The sequence below is a fragment of the Onychomys torridus genome, chromosome 16, assembly GCF_903995425.1.
Source record: "Onychomys torridus chromosome 16, mOncTor1.1, whole genome shotgun sequence".
Taxonomy (NCBI): domain Eukaryota; kingdom Metazoa; phylum Chordata; class Mammalia; order Rodentia; family Cricetidae; genus Onychomys; species Onychomys torridus.
In genome coordinates, this window is record NC_050458.1 from 63,512,165 (window position 1) to 63,535,455 (window position 23,291).

A 23,291-nucleotide genomic window follows, 5' to 3' on the forward strand; every position below is an offset into this window, starting at 1 on the left:
TGTGAGAAGCAACATAGTCAAGGCTTCCTACCGCGCCTGCCTCGGGCCAGCGGGCTCCACCAGTAGCTGCAACTTGAATTCACATGCTTGCCTACCTTTGAAGGGCAAAGAGAGCGTGTGCCTGAAATGGAGGACAAGATCTATGGTCCTCTTCAGACCTAACTCAGCTGAACCCAGCCCTCGAGACTTCCAGTGCCGACTTCCCATGAGCAAGGGAAGCCAGGTCAGGTACATGGTGGCTGAAGTGTGGCTCCAGCTGCTTCCTTTCTCATCCTGTGCAAAGCTGGAAGGGAGCCTGGACAAAGCCCCCGAGTCACACAGAAAACAGGAGGGAAGACGCCAAACCTGCTGCCATGCTTTCCCATCTGCCCTCAGGTGTCACCTACGACAAATCTAGGTGAGAAACTAGGCCTTTCTTTCAGCGTGGCTGTCTTTCATTCCTCAGCCAGCCATGTTCAGCCAATGCTGTTCTTGCTGACTTCTGTGGTTCCCAGAGAGGGGAGTTTAGCCAGAACAGACACAACCTTAATATTTCATGTATTTATTCTCAGAACATACAAACTTATCTTCTCAGCGAATAGAAAACAAAAATTTCACTCAGTGACCTAAAGATGGACACAGTCACTCACCTGTCCCCATATCTAAAAAAGACTCCCTGGGGAGGGACACCTAGAGTGCACAGCACCCTGTGGCATAGGGCTGTGCACAGCTCCAAAGGCTCAACCTGTTGTCAGCGCGACAGAGTCCAAGGTCCACAATCCACGATGCCAGATCCCCTGGGTCAGTCAGGGCAACATGGTACTGCAGTGCAGTCACACGTGCTGAAGGAAGTCCCCTCCAGGTGTCAGGTGTTTGTTCAAGCTGGGGGACAGTGCTAGGCAGCTCCCTGTAACCAGGACAGCAGCAATGCTGCAGGGGCAGAGGTGGGCCAAACCTGACGTAGTATGTCCCCCTGCTTCCTACCACATCTTCCTGTCCCTACGGAGCCCACCTCACAGGCTTCCAGACCAGGGAATCTGTTTCCTAAACCCAAGAATGAGAGCCTGGGAAGAGAGCTGAGGGCTGAAAAGAACAGCACCCCCTTCAGAGTGTCTTTGAACCCCATCAAGTGCGTCAAGCAAAGATGGTCTCTTCCCTGCGCTTCTTGGTGAGGATGGTGCCTGGCTTGTGCTGGGCGTCTGGGTGGTTTGCTAGCTCTGGAGGACAAGACGACACTGGGCTCTCTAGGATAGCTTGCTTCAGTTCATAGAACACAGCTGAGTCCTCTTTGGTGAGGAAGGTGATGGCGACGCCACTCTTGCCCGCTCTTCCTGTGCGGCCAATCCGGTGAATATAATCTGGGGAGCAAAAGGATGTCACTCCAGACCAAGTCAAATATCCTGGTGAGTGGTATCCACTCCACCCCACCCAACCTCCATGGGCAAGCAACCCACCTCCTGCTGTCTACACCTGGTGAACCCACTCTGCCTGTCTCCCAGTCCCACGACTGACTCATCACACAGCAACACTAAGGGTCTCCACTCTTCACACGCCAGAAGTGTCCTTGACACTGGGACAGCATCAGCCCAGACTACAACAGTTTTTCAGTGCACCCTGACTCTGGGAGGGAGGATATAAGTAGTCTTTCCTTACCCTGAGATGAAGCCACCTTTGCTGGCACTCACCTTCAATATTTTTGGCCATATCATAGTTGACAACCATAGACACATCTTGGATATCAATACCACGACCAGCCACATCTGTAGCCACCAAAATGTCCTTGGCTCCGGCCTTGAGGTTGGACAATGCAAATTCTCGCTGCTCCTGGCCTTTCCCACCATGCAGTGTGCAGGCATTGTACTGTTGGGAGGGCAGTGAGGAAGACAGCAGTGAGCTGGGAACACAGAAGAGACAAAGGAGGAGGGGCACGGGGGAGCAGAAGGCAGGAGAGCGCAGCAAGCAAGAGAAGGCTCAGGTGAGATGAGGAGGGCCATGGGAGCTAGAGCAAAGACTGAAAGAAACTGAGGAGCGCTGCAGAGGGCAGACAGGGCAGGGTCAAAGACAGCAGTCTGGCGAGCTGAAGAGCAGGCAGGTGACAAGTTCTGAAGGAGAATCAGGGCAAGGGGACAGGCATGGAAACAGGACTGAGAAGGTTAAGAACATCAAGAACTGAGTGGTCGCCAGCACCTTCTCCCTCACTCCACCGTCTCCGACAGTACAGACCACAGCCCCATAGCCTTACACTCCGCCAGGCTGTCTCTCCGGCCCCACCCCTAGACGGAGAGCCCGGGGCTCTGGCTGCTGTTGCTGGAATAGAAGGGATTCCTAGGAACTGATCAGTTCTTCCTTCCTCAAACTTCGGATGCAGCAGATATTAAACAGAGAGTGAGAGCTGACACTCCCCCAACTCCAACCCTAGCTTCAGAGAGCAGCAACACAAGGTTAGCCTTGGCTCAGCTGCCAGACATACCCCCATCTTCTCAAGAGACTTGGCCAGCACGTCACAACCCTTCTTCTGGTTGACAAAAATGATGATGGGTGGATCAAAACCTTGTTCCAAAATTGCCAGCAGCTTTTTCCTGGGGGAAAAGGAAAACGAGATACACAGGGAAATGCTCAACTCAGCAATGAATGAACAAATCCAGGGTCCTCACAGACAGAAGCTTCAACAGCCAAGCAGCCACCCCACAAAGAGAGAAACGCAAACAAAAGCCTTCTTTCACCCAGCTGCCCCATACCTCTTTTCGGACTCTGACATGAGGAAGACCTTCTGTTCCACTCGCTCATGGGGCTTGCCTGCAGAGCCAATGTACACCACGGCGGGTCGCCGCAGATAGCTCCTGGCTAGACGCTCCACCGCTGGGGGCATAGTAGCCGTGAACATGACTGTCTACAAGAGAGGAGGTTCAGCCATGGCCCAGGCGGAGGGAACCACACACCCTTCTGTCTCCACAGCAGCTCATCTCGGGCTACCATTCAATGAGTCCTGCTCTAGCCTGTCACCGGGAAACAGTGATCTTGACCTTCTCATCTACAGCAGGAAGGACGAGAAGCATTGGCTACCACCTGGGATCCAGGCAGCATCGTGACCCCTTACTTTTGCTTGGCCTTTTTTTCTTCTCCTTTTTTAAAAAAAGACAGGGTTTTTCTGTGTAACAGTCCTGGCTGTTCTGGAACTAGCTCTGTAGACTAGGCTGGCTTTGAACTCACAGACCTACCTGCCTCTGCCTCCTGAGTACTGGGATTAAAGGTGTACACCATTACTACCCAGCTACTTAGCTTTTTTAAGACAGGATCTTGATATGTAGATCTGGCGGTCCTGGAACTCGCATGTAAGACAAGCTAGCCTCAACCTTGGGCCATCTTTCTGCCTCTGCCTCCTAAATGCTGGGATTTTAGGTGTGAGCCACCATGCACTTTCTTCCTCTTGTCTTTCTTTCTTTCTTTTTTTAAAGATTTATTTATTTATTATGTATAAAGTGCTGTGTCTGCATTCCAGTAGAGGGCACCAGATCTCATTACAGATGGTTGTGAGCCACCATGTGGTTGTTGGGAATTGAACTCAGGACCTCTGGAAGAGCAGCCAGTGCTCTTAACCGCTGAGCCATCTCTGCAGCCCTTCTTCCTCTTTTCTAAGTAGCATGATTCTCTAGAACCAGCTCTCCAGGCTAAGCTAACAGCTGCACCCCTTGGACCGTCACAGGACTGCATCCAGGCACTGTGAGCATGTGGAAGCATGTGCACTGGGCTCACCCTAGGCAAGGAGGTCTGAAACAAACCTGGGAAGTGGCCCCACTTCTCCCAAGAAAGTTTCCTTACTTGGCGGTATTTATGTTTTCCTGACTCAAAGTTGGCCAACATCTTCTCCGGGTCCTCTGCCTCATCTGTGTCCGGCTTCTGGTTGCTGACAGGCATGTGTTCCAGGATCTTCTGCACGTCTGGCTCAAAGCCCATGTCAATCATCCTGTCTGCCTCATCGAGAACCACATAGGTACAGCGGCTCAGCACCAGGTAGCGGTTCTCCAGCACATCAATGAGACGTCCTGGGGTGGCGATCACAATCTGGGAGATACAGTGTAACCACACATGGCCTTAGCAGGCAACTTTCTTCCTTTTTTCCTCTGCTGTGAGCTATCCACCCACTTAGCAACAGGCCTTCAATGATAAAGAACCTAGATCCCAACCTCCAGTCAGATTTGGTACTTAAGGTTCCTGAGACCTGACATGAAATCATCCGCTACCTTCTGTTTCCATCAGGAATGAATGGGTTTCTGAGTACCAGCCAGGGGCTAGACAGGGGCCATAATCAAGAGGTACTTCCTCAGATGGAGAAGAAGCTGACACCGTGGAAGGGGCGACATGGAGGGATTGCTCTGAGAAGTCTACACGAGAATAGCTCTCTTAGCAGACTCCTCAACAAGTCTCTCCATCTACAGTTCAGAGTAATAAGACACAGGCTTTGGCTACGAACTGTTCCCTCCTCCATATGGCCTACTGACAGCCATGTGTGACTGCAGACAAGTTATTAGCCTCATCTTCATCTATATATATATCTCACTACCTACTCATATGGCTGTTGTGATGCCCACTAATTATTAGCATTACTTAGTATATATTACTATAATTAATTGGTGCTCATTTGAAAAACAAACCTCACAGCCCATGCGTAGCCTGAAGCCTTGGTCTTCTCTGGAGATGCCACCAATGACAGCCACAGTGCGGATACCTAGTGGCTTTCCAAATTTGATGGTTTCTTCCTCAATCTGCTGAGCCAACTCACGGGTGGGGGCCAGAATGATGGCATAAGGGCCCTGGTCTGACTCTTCGATCCTGTGGTAAATGGGGTATCCCACAGCTTCGTAAGCCTCGGTCTCATCCAACCACAAGTAGGAGCAGGACAAAGTCACTCTTAAGGGCAGCCATGGGAATGGGCAGGTTGGTGACTCCATATCAAGTCAGACTACAAAATAACCAAGTTCTCCAGGGAGTGATCCTTGCCCCGTGATGAGATCTAATTATTTCCTAGTGTCCAACCCAGAATGAAGAGCTTCTGATTACAAAAACTTAAAAACTAAAGGTAGCAGTTTGGGGAGGGAGGCACGCTGAAGGCATCAGAGGTGGAGCCCTCACCTAACATGTCTGAGGGTCTAGTTCTACTCCCAGAACTGCACAAGCCCAGTTGTGGTGGTTCACACCTGTACCGTCAGGACAAGGTGAGGGAGAGGGCAGGACAGTCAGCTAAGACATCCTGTGACAAAGGGAACGCAGGCCTCTCTCATCCCCACTGGCTCGTTCACCTTATCTTTCCTACCCACCAAATCTTCCCAGCGGGTACCGGCTGCCCCACCTGTCTATCTTGGGGAGGGTGGTGATCCAGACCAGCAGCGGGATGAGGAAGGCTGCCGTCTTGCCACTGCCAGTCTCAGCCACACCAATGATGTCACGGTTCTGCAGCCCAATGGGGATGGCCTGGCGCTGGATAGGTGTCGGCTCCTGCAGTGACCAGGACCAAAGCAATGGTGGAGAGTCACATGACCCAGAACAGTGCTAACACAGTGGGCACACAGGCTACTACCATGTCCCTGAGCCACATAGGAAAGGGGGACACACGGAGAAACGCAATCCCTAAAGGCCCACCCTTCCACCAGCAAGTGTCTGCATGGTAGTGTGGTGCCCATGGACAGAGAAGACACTAAATAGTGAAGGAACAGAGTTCTCCAGCCCAGCTCCATTACAGTCCTAGAATGTAACCGAGGAAGCAGCACATCTCCCGGGCCAATCTGCCCCTTTACCTTGTAGCCACACTTATCGATGACTTCCAGGATGTGCGGGGGCAGAGACGAATCTTTCCAGGACCGGATGGGGTTGGGGATCTTGCCACCTTTGGTGGTGATACTGTAGTCCTCACGGAAGATCCGCCAGTCGCGGTCTGTCATCTCGTCTAACTTCTTCTGGGACCAATGGCGGTCGTCCCAGCGTTGCTTGGCTTCCTTCTTACGAAGTTTACGGAGCCTGGCCCTGGAGCCAGACGCAGTGAAGATGAAGAAACCCGTACAATCCTTTCTGTAGAGTCTGGGTTCCACCCAACCACCCTAGACCGATCACTCACTCCTCCTGCTCCTTCTCTTCCAGGGTTCGCCTCTTCTCCATTAGGTCTCCATAGAAACGTGACTGTTCCCGTTTCTGCTGCTTTAGGTCAATGCCTGCAATGAAGCCTCGCCCCAACAACTGCACCTGGTGCCGTTCTTTGTACCTGCGATGGAGATGGAAAGGAGCTGCAGGAGGCAAGGGCAGACTGCCAACACACCCCAGGCCTCCATCTTTCCACCCCACCAGCCTACCTTACTTTTCCTGCCAACAACTCTTTCTAGGACCACCCAGGGCCCTGAGAGCCAGCTTGTGGGCACAAAGCTACTCACAGGGGGTTGTAGTCAATGGAGGTGTCTTCGGACGCGTCCCACTCAAAGACAAACTTTCTGTCGTTGAGATGCCTGGTTCGACGCCGTTTTTTGATGCCACCCAGATAACGCTCCTGCTCAGGGAGAGAAAGTGAAGCCGTCAGTGCCAAGGCTGACCCGAGACCAGAGCGGCAGATACCTAACGCCTGTTGGGGGGTCAGGGCCGCACCTTAATAGCATGCAGTTCCTTGCTCTTGTCCTTCTCTTCCCGGATCTTCTGCCGCCCCTCCTCATCCTCGTTCCCATTGGTCTCCCGCTCCATCCTCTCTCGCCGCTCCCGACGCTCTCGTTCCTGAGGATCTTCTGCAGATCAAAGAAGGAAGAGCTACCAAGTGCTTGGGGAGGAAGCGGTTCTGGAAAGAGTCCAGTCAACAGGTACAAACGGGGAAGATGACCGGATTGTGACAGGACAGGGGAGCCAGCAGAGAGTCCCATAAACTTTTACCATTTTCTCCTTTCCAAATGCTGGAACAAACAAGTTCCTATCCTCCACCCTCCCTTTTCTCTTCTGCAATGGTGGAGGATCAAGCCCACGGCCTCAAGTATTCACCACTGAGCTACAGCTCCAGTCTAGGCCTCTAGCTCTCCAGGATTTCAGCCCACCCTTTCTGCACGGGATAGAAAACAAACCTAGCATCTTCCGGCCCAAATCCTGGAACTGTTTCCTTTTCTTCCTCTCTTCTTCCAGCATCTTCTGGCGCTCTTCCACCTCCTGCTGCCGCCGCTTCAGAGCCTCAGCCTCCCGCTCTGCTTTGGAGAGGAACTTGGGCTTCAAGACAGATGGAAGGATTACCAAAGAGCCCGGAGCAGGCACAACCACAGCACTGCTAGAGACCCCGATTCTCGCCTAGGTAGTACATATGTTGACCAAAGTGCACCGAGGCCTAGGACTCTGCTATGGGCTAAAGCCTTCCCTCATCACAATAGAAAGTAGAAAGGGGCTGCAGAGCTGGGTGCCGTGGTGAGAACAGCGGCTGTCTAGCACAGTAGTGAGGCCTGTGTTCAACCCCCAGTTCCATGAGAAAACAACGGAGGACTGTGTCAGGACAGAAAAGACATCTACATCTAGGAACATGGGCCTCAGAAGGAGGCATCACTCCTGCCGCTGCAGCTGAGACTTCTAACTTGTAGAAGGCTGATGCTGAAGCTGCCCAGCCTGCGGCAGCCAGAACACACCAACACAGAACACACTAACACAGAACACACTAACAACACAGAACACACTAACAAACACAGAACACACTAACAAACACAGAATATACTAACAAACACAGAATACACTAACAAACATAGAATACACTAACACAGAATACATTAACACAGAATACACTAACAAACACAGAACACACTAACAAACACAGAATATACTAACAAACACAGAATACACTAACAAACACAGAACACACTAACAAACACAGAATACACTAACACAGAACACACTAACACAGAACACACACAGAATACATTAACACAGAATATACTAATACAGAACACACTAACACAGAACACACACAGAATACATTAACACAGAATACACTAACACAGAACACACTAACACAGAATACACTAACACAGAACACACTAACACAGAATACACTAACACAGAACACACTAACACAGGACACACTAACACAGGACACACTAACACAGAATACACTAACACAGAATATACTAATACAGACCCCCAAATACTTACCTTAGCCTCAGCTTCCTCCTCAGCCTTCTTCTTGGCCAGAAGTTCCTCCAGGGACAGTGGCTGGATCTGAACAAAAAACATGGGACCTTGGTTCATAAAGATTCTCTCCCTTAGCTAGGGAGTGATGGCACACACCTTCACCCAGCACTTGGGAGGCAGAGGCAGGAGGATCTATCTCCATGAGTTTAAGGCCAGCCTGGTCTACAGAGTGAGTTCCAGGACAGCCTGGGCTACAGAGAAACCCTGTCTCGAAAAGCCAACAAGCGACTTTCCCTTGAGCTGAGAAGACAGACTCATGAGTCTCCTTTACCTTGGGTTTCTTGTCGCCATGCTCATCCTCATCGCCCTTCTTGGAGTCTCTGTCCTTCCGAGATTTGAAATCTTTGCCCCGACCAGGAGACAAGCTTTAAGGAAATAGAAGGAGAAGGGTCCATAACTCTCTTACCCTAGCCCATGGATGAGATTCAGGCTGAGCTCCCAAGACCATAGACATTTTCCTATTACTCAAGACTGGCCCATGGTCATCCATCATGTCCTAAAGCTCCTGCCTGCTCTGAAACCTAATTGTGCCCTATCTTGTCCCCACTCTATCTGAATCTCCTGACTAATCCCTTCAGGGAAGTGGACCTTTACTACCGTCATCAAAAGTTCTAAAGAAGTCAAGGTATGGTCGCGCACGCCTTTAATCCCAGTGCTCAGAGGCAGAGGCAGGTGGATCTCTGGGAGTTGAGGCCAGCCTGGGCTACAGAGTTCCAGACAGCCAGGGCTACATAGGAGGGCTTTGCCTAGAAATTAAGTCATACCCATGAATCTCACAACATGACTGTGGAATGTGGGCTGAACAAGGACGACAGCAATAGGTACGCTGACATGGATGGGGAAAGCCTGGCCTCAACCCTACACAAAGAACTACAGGCAATCCAGCAATGCAAAGATCAGGAGAAATAGTGTTCTCCAGGAAAGAGCACACCAGTGTTATCCAATACCAAGTGGCCAGTCCTGAGAATATACACACAGGTAACAGGTATGTACTGAGCAGATTGTACTGATGTATTTTGGAATATACACACATACACATATGTAACAACAATTACAAGAAAAGGAAAAGTGAGGTCAGGATTTGAAAGAGAGCAAGGAGGGTGTATGGGAGGGTTTAGAGAGGAAAGAAAAGGGGGAAATGGTGTAATTATAGTATAATCCCAAAATATATGTTTGGTTTTTTTTTTTAATTTAAGAAAAAAAATCTAAATGGCAAGAAAGGTGTAATGGCTCATTCCTTTATTCCAGCACTCAGGATCACAGGCAGGAGGGCTGAGACAAGTTGGAGACTATCCTGGCTACTAAGGGAGACCCTGTATAAAAAGATAACAAAAAACCTGGCAGGGCAGTGGTGGTGCAAGTCTTTAATCACAGCATTTAGGAAGCAAAGTCACGTGGATCTCTGAGTTCAAGGCCAGCCTGGTCTATAGAGTGAGTTCCAGGACAGCCAGGGATACACGGCGAGGCGAAACCCTGTCTCAGGTTGGGGAGGAGGGACCTCAAACAGTAGTTGCACATTTAAGTAAAACAAACCAATCCTCAACTATTAAGAGTGAGTTGAGCACACATGGCTGGCCTCCACAGCCGAGGAGATACTGTTATTTACACCCTGACTTATCTTTCCCCTGAGCAATATCCCCAGCTCAGGTGTCTTCACGTCTGCCGTATGTCAAGTTAGGAGAGAAGGAAAGCACCCTGCAGCTTCTATAGACACCTGTCCTCTCCCTTGACTTTTAACCTACACACCATGAGCCTGCTAAGAGCTTTGCAGAGAAGTGATGTATTACTCCCTAGGACCCTATCCCACTCTCAATTCTTTTTTCTTTTAGGTTTTTTCTTTTTTTCTTTTCTTTTTTTTTTTTTTTTTTTGTGTGTGTGTGTGTATTTTTCTGATGTCATCAAATTTTATTTCTTGGGAGTGTCTTGGATTGGGCTGGACAGAGGAAGGACTGAGAAATGATGAAGAGAAGGGCATGACTCTATTATCTATCCATCATTCATCTATCTGTCTAGGTTTTTTCAAGACAGGGTTTCTCTCTGCAGCTTTGGTGCCTGTCCTGGATCTCGCTCTGTAGACCAGGCTGGCCTCGAACTCATAGAGATCCACCTAGCTCTGCCTCTTGAGTGCTGGGATTAAAAGCGTGCGGCACCACCACTCAGCAAACTTTTTTCCCCTCCTCCGGAGCTGAGAACCAAACTCAGGGCCTAGTGCTTGCTAGGCAAGCATTCTACCACTGAGCTAAATCCCCAACCCCAAACTGTTTTTTTTAAAGGTGTATTTATTTATTAAGGAGACAGTGTTCTGCCTTCATGTGTACCTGCAGGCCAGAAGGGGGCATCAGACCTCACTACAGATGGTTGTGAGTCACCATGTGGTTGCTGGGGATTTAACTCAGGACCTCTGGAAGAACAGCCAGTGCTCTTAATGGCTGAGCATCTCTCTAGGCCTCAATTCTTTTTTTTTTTTTTGTTTTTTTGACGCAGGCTTTCTCTGTGTAGCCCTGGCTAGCCTGGAACTCATTCTGTAGACCAGGCTGGCCTCGAAATAAGAGATCCATCTGCCTCTGCCTCCTGATTGCTGGTATTAAAATGTGTGCTACCACACCTGGCCATTCTTTTTTTTAAATTAAATTCTGTATTGCTACACTGTGCATGCCAGTGTGGTGAGTGTGTGTGTGTACACGTGTACAAGGTCAGAGGACAACTGGTGGAAGTCAGCTCTCTCCTGTCATCTGTTGATCCTGGAGGTCAAACTCAGGTCATCAGACTAGTTGGTCAGCCCGTGTTTTAACTCACTGACCCACCTTGCCAGTCCTCGGAATTTCCCAGCACCCACATGGTGGCTAACAACCATCCACAACTCCAGTCCCAGGGGTCCAATGCCCTCCTTTGACTTCAGAGGGCACCAGGCATACACTGGTGCACGAGAGGGAGGTGGAAGGGCGCACGTGCGCATACACACAGACAACACACACACTCATACATGCACATAATAAAAATAAATCCTCTTTATTTTCTTTCTTTTCTTTTTCAAGACAGGGTTTCTCGACAGGCTATGGTGGCTCATGCCTTTAATCCCAGTACTTGGGAGGCAGAGGCAGGCGGATCTTTGTGAGTTCGAGGCCAGCCTGGTCTACAGAGCGAGATCCAGGAAAGGCGCAAAGCTACACAGAGAAAGCCTGTCTCGGGAAAAAACAAACAACAAAGAAAAAGACAGGGTTTCTCTGTGTAGCCCTGGCTGTCCTGGAAGTCACTCTTGTAGACCAGGCTTGCCTCTGCCTCCCCATGCACTACCACTGCCTGGAAGCATTGACTTTTATTTTGGGTGCTGGGATCTGAACTCAGGGCCTTGTGCTCTTACCACTGACCCTCCCTACCCCCACTCTACTTTCTTTTTTACTTCTATTTGCCTTTACTTTATGCTAAATGATCCCTGTGCTGTAAGTCTTTGCTTCTGGGCTATCTTTTCCTTTCGTTTGGCTTCTGGCTTAGGAACCAGTTTGTCTCTCTTCCATGAGAGTCATCTCACTGCAGAGGGAAGCTCCCATGAGCTCTCCAAGCGACCAGCACCTCTCAGGTGCTCTATGCACCTGGCTGTTCAGTGACTACAAATCAACGTCTAAACCCTTAGGTTCAGCACTACTCTGCACTTGTAAGCATGGGCAGCAAAAGTCAGTGCAGTTTTAGGGGTACCAATGCTGTGTCCACCCCGTTATTTTAGGGGTACCAATGCTGTGTCCGCCCCACTGTTTGGCTTGGGCACATCTACAGACCCTATCATCATACTGCTGGTATGGTACATTTTAAAGTGACATCCTTCAGATACTAGTGGCTTTCTAGATATGCACACCCTCAATGGCATGGGCAATTACACAGGTGTTCTTAAAGCAAACATGAAGATGTGGACTCCTTGGTTTACTTCATTTGTAGGGTCTTCTGGGTCAGACAGTGGTTAATTATTTCCACAGGTCACAGGCTGCTTAAAGGAGAGCCATTTTACTTTGAGAGCACAGTGGCTCACACCTGCAATCCCACACTTTCGAGGCAGAGCAGGAGGAACAAGAGGTCAAGGCCACCTGTGACTAGACAGTAAGTTCAAGGCAACCTGGTCTATGCAAGAAAACACTGATTAGAAGAACAAGTAAGTGAAAAAGACGCCAGCTTTCTCAGGAGGTTCATTCTGCAGAAATGACCACGGGAGCTGCTAAGGAAGGTCACTTTCCCACGACCTGAGCAGAGGGAAAGCCGGCGCGTCCGCCGCAGACACCCCCCACCCCCACCCCTACCTGGGTCTTTTGCGGTCCTTGTCCCGCCTGTGCCCGTCCTTGTCTCGGTCCCGCTCCTTCTTGTTCCGGTCCCGCTCTTTATCTCGCTCTCGTTCTTTGTGGCGTCGTTCTCTGGAAAATGAAAGACTCAAGAAATCTAGAGCTTCTCCCCTCACTGAGGACCTAAGAAAGGTTCCCATGCCCCTTTCTCCCCAAAGTAAAGTTGAGCACACTGGATTTCTATGTCTCAGGGAAACTGAGGAAATCCTAATAAGATCTGTGTGTGGTGTGCATTGGTGTACACACGTACCCTTGTGTACATGTGTGGAGGCTAGAGCTGACATCCAGTGTCTTCCACCACACTCCACTTTATCTGTGTGTCTGTGTGTGTGTGTGTGTGTGTATGGTGTATATGTGCAGGCGGAATGCACGCTAGTGCAGGTGGAAACACCAGGCATGTGCTGCCGTGCAGGACATCATGTCTTCCTCCACAGCTTTCAGCCTTAATTAGACAAGTTCTCTGTGATGGCTATACTTGGGTGTCAACTTAACTACACCCAAAGATGGAGGGCACACCTGTGAGCGGGGTTTGCTTAGTTTGAAGTAGGAAGATCCACTTCTTTTTTTTTTTTTTTTTTAAATAAATTTAAAAATTTATTTTGTATGCAGTATTCTGTCTGCACATATCCCTGCAGGCCAGAAGAGGACACCAGATCTCATTACAGATGGTTGTGAGCCACCAAGTGGTTGCTGGGAATTGAACTCAGGACCCTTGGAAGAGCAGTCAGTGCTCTTAACCTCTGAGCCATCTCTCCAGCCCTGGAAGATCCACTTCTACTCCAGATCTTGGGAGGTGGGAAGACACACCTCTAACCTGGGCCACACCTTCTCTTGGAAGCCTGTGTAAGGACAAGCAAGAAGGAAGCCTTGCTCTTTGTCTGCTTGCCCTCACCTCCTTAGCAAGTCCACTCCTTCACTGGCATTAGAGCCGACTTCTTCAGAACGCCAGCGCATACCAAACACCAGCTGAGACATCCAGCCTCATGGACTGCACAACTATTGGATCTTGGACTTTCTGGTGAAGCCAGCCATTGCTGGATTAGCTGGACCACAATCTGTAAGCCATTCTAATAAATCCCCTTTCTCTATCTATCTATCTATATCTATATCTATATCTATATCTATATCTATATCTATATCTATATATGAGAGACACCTATAACCACAGCATTCAGGAGGCTGGGGCAGAGGGACGCGTAAGTTCTGGTCCACCTGGGCTACACAGCAATACTGCACGTCAGAAAACCAAGGGAAAATGGAAAGAGAAAGTGGAAAGTGCTCACAGGCCACCGGGGACAGGGCAGGGTAGTACATGAAAAGCAGCCGCTTAATGCTGGCAGCATCAATGTCCTCCAGTTCTTGTGTGACAGACACACAAAGTCACCTCACCTCTCCGCAGACTTGGAACGGGACCGAGAGCGTGAACGGCTACCTCCTCTCCGCCTCTCCCGCGACCGATGCCGCTTCCGATCTTTAGAAGGGGAGGACTTCCGGTCCCGGTCTCTATCTCGCTCTCTATCAGGAGTCCGTGATCGCTTCCTTTCCTCCTTGGGTGATGTGTCTCGGTCCTTTTTGTCAGCCAGCTCTCCTGCCATCTGTGAGAAAGACAAGTGATTACTATGCACAGCTCAGTAAATATCAAGACAACAATGTGGTAGTATACCTACTTCATAGATGAGAAAACTGAGGGACAGGTACATAGACTAATTGCCTGAGGTAACACAGATTCGAGATAGCAAAGACCTAGTCGTCTGGCTTTAAAAGTCCATTCTTATGTCAGGAGAGTGGCACACTTTAATCCCAGCACTCAGGAGGCAGAGGCAGGCGGATCTCTGTGAGTTCAAGGCCAGCCTGGTCTACAGAGCGAGTTTCAGGGCAGTCAGGGCTAAACTGAGAAACCTTGTCTCACAAACAAACAAACAAACAATAAATAATTTAAAGGCCCATTCTTATTCACTACACTATACTGTCTTCCTGTGATTTCTTTTTAAGTATTCACTTATTTGTTTGTTGAGACAGGGTCTTACACAGCACAGGCTGGCCTTTAACCCTGGTGATCCTCCTGCCTTAGCTTCCAAAGTGCCACCACACACCTGGATGTATACTCACTTCTAAATATACACCATGGTATACCATGTTCTTGTAATTAAACTACAAAGAATTATTGTTAGAAAGATGTGTTAGAAGCCAAATGTATTTATTAGCTTACATTCCCAGCACTTGGAAAGTTGATGCAGAAGAATAACCACAAGACCAGCCTGGGCTAAGTAGTAAGTTCCAGGACAGCCTGGGCTACTCAACCCAGGGCCTTGCTAGGCAAGCGCTCTACCACTGAGCTAAATCCCCAACTCTTTTTTTTTTTTTTTTTGTAAGTTCCATGTGCATTGGTGTTTGCCAGTTCCCTTGGAACTAGAATTACAGACAGTCGTGAGCTGCCACATGGGTGCTGGGAATTGAACCTGGGTCCTCTGGAAGAGGAGCCAGTGCTCTTATCCACTAAGCCATCATCTCTCCAGCCCAACACTACCGATTTCTATTTCTAGGAGTCTATTAGATAACTAGCCCACCATGATCAGCATAAATTTTCTCGGGCTAGCAAGATAACTTGGGGGGGGGGGGGAGCCTGATGGCTTGAGTTTGATCCCTGGGACCCACATGGTGGAAAGAGACCAACCCTGGGCAATCTGTCCTCTGACCTCCACACATACTCTATGGTATGCATACTCCCTTTCTTTCTCCTTCCCTACACCTATCTTTTATGCCAGCGTGTGCACATGCGCACATATACACACCACACACCATAAATAGACACATATTCTTTTGGAGGAGAAACAGAATCCGTTTACTCATTAAAGAATTGCAGCTCTAGAACAGAGGTTCTCAACCTTCCTAATGCTGTGACCCTTTAACACAGTTCCTCATGCTGTGGTGACCCCCAGCCATACAACTGTTTCGTTGCTACTTCATAACTGTATTTTGTTACTGTTATGAACCCTAATGTAAACATTTTTGGAGACAGAGGCTTACCAAAGGGGTCTCAACCCACAGGCTATGCACACTGCTCTAGGCTGGGGAAATGACTGTCTGTAAGGTGCCCACCATACAAGCATAAAGATCAGAACTTGGATCCCACTGCCACACAGAAAAGCCAGGGGTGGGTGGGGCATGCATCTGTGACCCCTGCTGTGGGATGTTATGTATGTTAAATGTGTTACTCTGATTGGTTAATAAATAAAACACTGGGGGGCTGGAGAGATGGCTCAGAGGTTAAGAGCACTGGCTGTTCTTCCAGAGGTCCTGAGTTCAATTCCCAGCACCCACAGGGTGGCTCACAACCATCTGTAATGAGATCTGGTTCCCTCTTCTGGCTTGCAAGCATACATATAGACAGAACACTGTATACATAATAAATAAAACTCTGAAAAATATTACAAAAAAAAAACCCACACACTGACTGGCCAGTAGTCAGGCAGGAAGTATAGGCAGGACAAGCAGAGAGGAGAATTGTGGGAAGTAGAAGGCTGAAGGAGAGAGACACTGCCAGCCGCCGCCATGACAAGTGAGATGTAAGGTACAGGTAAGCCATGAGCCACATGGCGAAGTATAGATTAATAGAAATGGGTTAATTTAAGATAGGAGAAGTGGATAACAAGAAGTGGATAACTGTCACGGCCATACAGTTTGTAAGCAATATAAGTCTCTGTGTGTTTACTTGGTCGGGTCTGAACAGCTGTGGGACTGGCGGGTGAGAGAGATTTGTCCTGACCGTGGGTCAGGCAGGACCAGGAAAACTCTAGCAACAGACCCCAGTGCTAGGAGAAGACAGGTGGTCTCTGGAGCCAATGGCCAGCCAGCCAGGCCAAGCTGATGAGCTCCAGGTTCAATGAGAGACTTGGTTTCAAAAAATGTGAGATGGTTCTGTGGGTAGCAATGCTAGCTGCCAAGTCTGAGCCCAGAAACTGCAGAACCCACATAGTGGGAGGAAAGAACTGACTCCTACATTGTCCTCTGACCTCCACACCTGCACTATGGCAAGTGAGCATGCACACACACACACACACACACACACACACACACACAATTAAATAAATGTGAAGCATCAAAGATTTGAAAATAAAGTAAAATAAGTGACACCTGATGTCAGCCTCTGACCTATGCACACAAACACATACTCACACCGCAGAAGGAGCAGCAGCAGCAGCTCCAGTTAAACACTGTGAAGGGTGCACAGCAACTCCAAGCACATTCCAACTTCCCAGGAAACTGGAATTATTTCAATATAAAACATTAAACAACAAAAGTGTCCCAACCAGAAGTCACAGAAATACTGTCCGGCATTCTCTCTTCAGGCCCTCACAGCCTGATGACTGTCTTGTTGACCCACCTCCCGAGAGGTCTGAGCAGTAATCTCATCTAGCGCCTCCCTGGGGTCCAATGCACAGCACACCACACTGCCAACTGTTCCTGGACTATAAAAACCAATTCAGCTAGGCGCTAAAGGGACACACAAGTCTGAGACTGCCTCAATTCCATCATCACCCCATGACTTGGGCACATTATCTTAGGAGTGTATTCCCAAATGACTCAGCTGGAATATCAGAGGCCTAAGCATTTTGTTACAATCCCCTCTTCCCATGCCAGTAACTGCCATATGCTTAAGAAGGGAAAATGTTAAGGATGAGAAAACCAAAATGAACAAATAACACTTTCTAAAGGTGAAGGCAACCTATTTTTATCTCATGATTAACTAAAAAAACGACAGAATATTCCAAATCAGCACATCATACATTTCCCAGTATGTCTCTCCTACTTACAGCCCTAAGGAAACAATCCAAAAGAAAAGTTGTTTTCTCTTTAAAGCATCCTGGACCTTGTTCTTTCTTTGTTGCTGCTGCTGTTGTTTTGTTCTTATTTTAGGACAGGGTCTTTCTATGTGGTCCTGGCTGGCTTAGAATTCACTCTGTAGATCAGATGACCTCTAATTCACAGAGATCTGCCGGCTTTTAATCCCAAACGCTGGAATTGAAAGTGCACACATATGTACTGAGCAGCCACTAGTGCCAGAAGCTGCTCTGGGTCTCGGGGATGAGCCATAAACAAGCAAAGCCTCCGATTTCATACATTCTACATTCAGTGTAGCACATCATTTCAAATACTCAGAATGCACATCAAAACTGGTAACAAAACGGAGTAATATAAGATGGAGACATGAACAAGAGAATGAACACTCAGGAAGAATTTTTAGGTTGACATTTACACTGAGATTGATGATGGAAGAAATAGCCATGGAAGGATCGAGAAAAAGAACAGACGGTCAGATAGACAGCACCAAGGCACTGGGGCAGCAACCAGCTTAGCATGTCTGACACTTTCAAGAGACTGCAGCTGAGTGGGTACTGACCCAAAGGGAAGCTAAGTCCAGATGAGGTCAGTGTGGGGTCCACAAGATGGCTCAGGGGAAAACATGCTGCTGCCAAGGCTGACCACCTGAGTTTGATCCCTGAGACCCACACAAGAAAATGAGAAATGATTTCCACATGCTCTGGCCTCTCCATGTGGCACTGTGGCACACACTCCCCCTACACCACACAATAAAGTAAATACAAATTTTTTTTTCCTGGTTTTTCGAGACAGGGTTTCTCTGTGTAGCTTTGTAACTTTCCTGGAACTCACTCTGAAGCCCAGGCTGGCCTCAAACTCACAAGGATCGGCCTGCCTCTGCCTCCTGAGTGCTGGGATTAAAGGCGTGCACCACCACCGCCCAGCGACACAAATAATTTTTTTACAAGGTAAGATGGAGCTTAGAGAGATGACTCAGTGGTTAAGAGCACTGGCTGGTTCTACCAGAGGACTTGGGTTTGGTCCCCATCATCCACATGGTGGCTCACAACCACCTGTAACTCCAGGGAATCCAACACCCTGTTTCGACCTCCTCAGGTATCAGGCACTCAAGTGGTGCACAGAGATAAATGAACCCAAAGCATCCATACGTACCATAAAAAGGAAAAAAAAATTAGATTAGTAAGCAGAAGTCAAATCATGAAATTGCTTTAAAAAAAAATCAGGGCAAAAGCATTGGATTTCAACTTAAAACCAATGGAAATGCTCAGAGGGAGAGATTTAAACAGGGTATAAAACCCAATATTCTATTAGAAAAGAATTACTCAAGTGACTTAGAATGCTACTACGATAAAGTGAGCCCTGTGTAACCATTGCCACGAACAAATTGAACCAATCATGAATCAAAATTATTCAAGGAAATTCTAAATACTCAACTTGTGGATTTTAAAAATCCCTATTCCCCAAACAATGCAAAACAACAATTTACATAGCCATTTATCATTTATAATTACAATCTAGAAAACCTTTTAAAATATGCAGGGGGTCATGTAGGGTATATGCAAATACTGTTACATTTTATAGAAGATACATGAGCATAGCCGGTTCTCCTCAGATAACCACAAGGGGCAACTATATCTAAGCAGAAGAGGATATTAGCTTGTTCTAGAAATGTACACAGAGCTGACAAGACGTATTGATAAGAAAGATTGGTAAAGACAGCTCGTGGGGCTGGGGAGATGGCTCAGCAGGTACAAGTGTTAGCTGTCCATGTCCAGTCCCCATGTTAAAGCTAGTTAAAGCTAGGCATGGTCAAACATGCCTGTAACCCCATGGCTTCGAGGAAGGTGGAGACAGGAGGTCATCCCAGGTTCAATGGGAGACCCTGTCTCAAGGGAATGAGATGATGGAGCAGAACAACCAGTGTCCACAACACATATATGGCATTCACCACTCAATACATGGAGCAGGACACCCAGTGTCCTTCTCTGCCCTCCCACAACACATATGCATTCACCACTCAACACATAGAGCAAGACACCATTGTCCTTCTCTGACCCCCAACACATATGCATTCACCACTCAACACATGGAGCAAGACACCAGTGTCCTTCTCTGACCCCCAACACATATGCATTCACCACTCAACACATGGAGCAGGACACCAGTGTCCTTCTCTGCCCCCCAACACATATGCATTCACCACTCATACACACACATACACAACTTGCAGAAACAACTTCTTTTGCATTCTCTGCTTGATGATAAAGTAAACATGTTACTGTCCAAGTTTGGGGAGGAATGAGACAGTGGGCAGACAGTCCTAAATACACAGTGTGAGCAATCTACTGTGTTTCGTTGCCATTAGTGAAACAGCCAGAGGAGACTAGGGAAGGAACAGAACAGAAGACCTATTTTTGCTAGCTGTGAGATATCAATAAGGCAACCAAAGAGAGACTTCAGAAAGCAAACAGAAAAGAGAAATCTGGAACTCCAAAGAGACGCATAAAGACAAAAACCTGAGTCAGTAATACAGAGACGCCCGTTCAAGTCATTGTGTCTTAATATCACCTAAGCAGGCAGCAGTGCATAAAACAGCACAAGAGGAGGGCCGCAGCCCAGCTCTGGCTCCAACACTGAAAAGTGCCGACAAGAAACCAGAGAAAAGACCAAGAAAAAGCAGAAGCGGGGATGGGGTAGGGGTGTCAAATATAACAATGCAGAAACCAAAAGCATTTCAAAGAAAGAGCCACTGGAGATTTGGGAGGCATGGGGACGACTGCTGGCCTTCACTACAGCTGCTCCCACGGCAGGAAAGGGGACGAACACAAACTTGAGTGGAGTGTGTCTGGAAGGGAATTGCAACTGACTATAAAAGTAAAATAGACTGTGACTTACAAGGAAGTGTGTGTGTAACTATCCTGGAACTCCCTCTATAGACGAGGCTGGCCTAGAACTCAGAGATCCACCTGCCTCTGCTTACTGAGTGCTGGGATTAAAGGCGTGGGCCACCATGACATGTGCCTGAAAATATTGTTTTTCTTCTCTCTCTCTCTTTATTGATATCTAACTGCAATAACATATATATGTAACACACACACACACACACACACACACACACATTAAAAAGCTTGGGAAAATGCTAAGTAATCCACGGCTGTAATCTTGGCACTAGGAAGGTGAAGACAGGCCTGAGAGTTCAAAGACAGGACAGGCGAAGCTGCAAACTGAGTTGAAGGCTAGCTTGAACTACAAGAGACCCTGTGTGCAAAACAAAAATGTGAATATAGGCAACAATGATTATAGAAGACCCTGGCTGTGCTTCCCGGTTCTGTTGTAGGGCAAAGGCAAATTATTTTCATTTCATTGTTTATCAAGAGCTACTATCATGCAAGACTAGGTTCTAGGCCCTGTGGAAGTTACAAAATGAAATTCTGTCAACAGGAAGCAGCCGAAGGCACGAGACACGCCAAGATGAAGAACGCTCAGATGAAGTATTGCGAGAATTCAAAGGAGTCGTTTCTTCCCGTTCGCACAAGAGGATAGGGAAAGATCCAGGGGAGAAGTGGCTCCTGAGCTTTTTTAAGCATGGGGAGGATTTGAAGAGGTGTGATTTGGGGTGAGGGTTGGAACTAATTTCCGGCAAAAGCAGTAACACTGGCGACGCCGAAGCGGGAAAGCACAGGCTGGTTTCTACAAGTCTCAGAGTTCCAGTCTGGCCGAAGTAGGGGAACAAGAATAAAGTCAGACTGAGGTACTGCAAAAGAAATGTCCACGGGCCAAAGCCTGGCTCCAAACATCGCCCTGGAGGTGGCCTGTGCCCCAGGCAGCCAACACTGCTCCCGAGGCCCGCGCCCCTCCGCTCCTGCCCGCCAGAGCTTCCCCGGATCGTGCCCCTTCCCTGAGGCATCCTTCCCCGTCCGTCCAGTCCCAGAAGCGGAGGCCACGGCTATCTCCCCGCTCTCGCCCACTCTCCAAATTCGTGCGAGCCGCCTCCACCGCCCAAGACTCACCACCCCGCGCCTGAACCGCCTAACGCGGCCTCAACGTCGCCGAGCAGTCGCCATCTTTCGCGTTTCCTGATCGCCGAGGAGCACCTTGGCCGCGCGGGTAGCCGGGAAGGCGAGTTCCTGGGCCTGCACGGCGCGAGCTGACGACTAGGCTCCCCAAACTACCGATCCCGGAATGCACGGCGCGAGGGCCGACCGGGCCGCAAGGTCTCCTGGGTAATGTGGTTCGTCGAAGGTTCGGTTTCTGTGGGAGTAAGAATTTTCGCAAGGTTCTGCAAGGTTCTCCCGTGGCTCAGGCTCTCTGGAATCTTCTCATAGACACTGCATTTAATGATCGCAGTCATAGCTAGCGGCTTACAGCGAGGGAATTTTTACGGCAACAAATAATTTACTGTTTTTGAAAAAAATGTTTTTATAAAAATCATGAGAGAGATTATTGCCTCCCTTTTACAGCTGGATGAACTAAAGATTAGTTAACTGGAGTAACCTAATATTCCACAAAGAAGTAGTACAGTTTTCACAGTAGAACTACTCCTTTCATAGGAAGGTATTTTAGCAACCTTGAGCCCCCAGGACAGTGAATTCCTTAATACCCCAAGCCCTTCTCCAATAAATAATAAGCCAACATTCAAAAGGCTTCCCTGGAAGGACTTTCCCCTAAACGCTTTTTTCTTTTTTAAAGACTTATTTATTTATTTATTATGTATATAGTGTTCTGCTTACTTGCATACCTGAACACCAGAAGAGGGCACCATATCTCATTACAGCCACTATGTGGTTGCTTGGGAATTGAACTCAGGACCTTTGGAAGAGCAGCCGGTTCTTTTAACCTCTGATTCATCTCTCCAGCCCTCCCCTAAACTCAACATTCCAGATGGGACCCTGGCTTCCTTATTTTGTTGTTCTTTAGGATCTGCCCACTTAGGCTGCTTGTTATTGTTGGTTTCTTTCTTCAGGCTCTCCCCAAATCCGTCTGCTCAATTCTTCTAGTCACATACCCACTTTCTCTTCGGTTCAAACTGCACCATCAGCACCTGCCAAAACAAAATGAAAATTGCACCTGCTAGGATGGCTGAGAGTAACTGGGGTACCCAGTACTTCCTTTCATAACGTTTCCCCACCATCAACTTTGTTTTAATCTCAGAGATTTTTCTTTCTTTCTTTTTTAATTTTCCTTTTATTTCATGTGCATTGGTGCTTTGCCTGCATGTCTGTCTCTGTGAGGGTGTCAGATCCCCTGGAACTGGAGTTACAAACAGTTGTGAGCTGCCATGTGGGTGCTGGGCATTGAACCTCTGTCCTCTGGAAGAAAACCCAGTGGTCTTAACCTCTGAGCCATCTATCTCTCCAGCATCCAGTCTGGATTTTCACTCTATGTATTCTTTTTGTTCTCAAACAGGGTCTCAGAATATACCCCAATCCAAAATCTCAGCTTCACGGACAGTGTAGTTTAGACTTTGGGAGAGCGCTAGTCGCCTTTGACGTCCCGACTTCTAGCACAGGGAATGCTCAGTCAGTCTGAGAGCTATTGGGCACAATCAACACTAGAGGGCGCTCCACTCATAGACTGAAACCTTAACCAAAAAAAATAAAAAAATAAAATAAAATAAAGCCCGACAGACCACAGATGGGTGGGAACTTAAAAAATCTTCAGCTATTGATTGACAGTCTTCCTAGTGTCCAGCTCTGGCTAGACACTTAGGCTAATGTTACTTGTCTTACTTAGTTGTCATATCAGTGTGAGATAGGCATTCCTCGATTTTATTGATAGGGAGTACATATGCCTTCCAAGCCCACAAAGTTCAAATAAGGGAGTCTGACTTCTTCAGGTTCGTTTGCTTTGAGAGTCCCTACCTCCCCTTATTTTCGGAATTCTATAATAACAATCATCTATTTAGATTTATTTATTTTAATTTTATGTGTTCAGGGTTTTGTTTTGTTTTGT

The 23,291-nt window shown here is 48.0% G+C and overlaps 1 protein-coding gene across 1 annotated transcript; it reads right to left on the bottom strand.

Annotated features, from left to right (window-relative positions):
- Positions 1 to 525: 525 nt before the first annotated feature.
- Positions 526 to 21,440, bottom strand: Ddx23 (DEAD-box helicase 23). The gene is made up of 17 exons (XM_036208627.1): positions 21,350 to 21,440; positions 13,887 to 14,092; positions 12,459 to 12,569; positions 8,444 to 8,537; positions 8,134 to 8,199; positions 7,068 to 7,206; positions 6,607 to 6,740; positions 6,399 to 6,511; positions 6,089 to 6,232; positions 5,772 to 5,997; positions 5,327 to 5,472; positions 4,632 to 4,809; positions 3,799 to 4,041; positions 2,718 to 2,869; positions 2,450 to 2,558; positions 1,665 to 1,839; positions 526 to 1,337 (listed from the first exon to the last, which is right to left on the bottom strand). Exons 2-17 carry the CDS (start codon positions 14,090 to 14,092, stop codon positions 1,114 to 1,116), a joined length of 2,460 nt encoding a protein of 819 aa, XP_036064520.1. The 5' UTR covers positions 21,350 to 21,440; the 3' UTR covers positions 526 to 1,113.
- Positions 21,441 to 23,291: the final 1,851 nt, after the last annotated feature.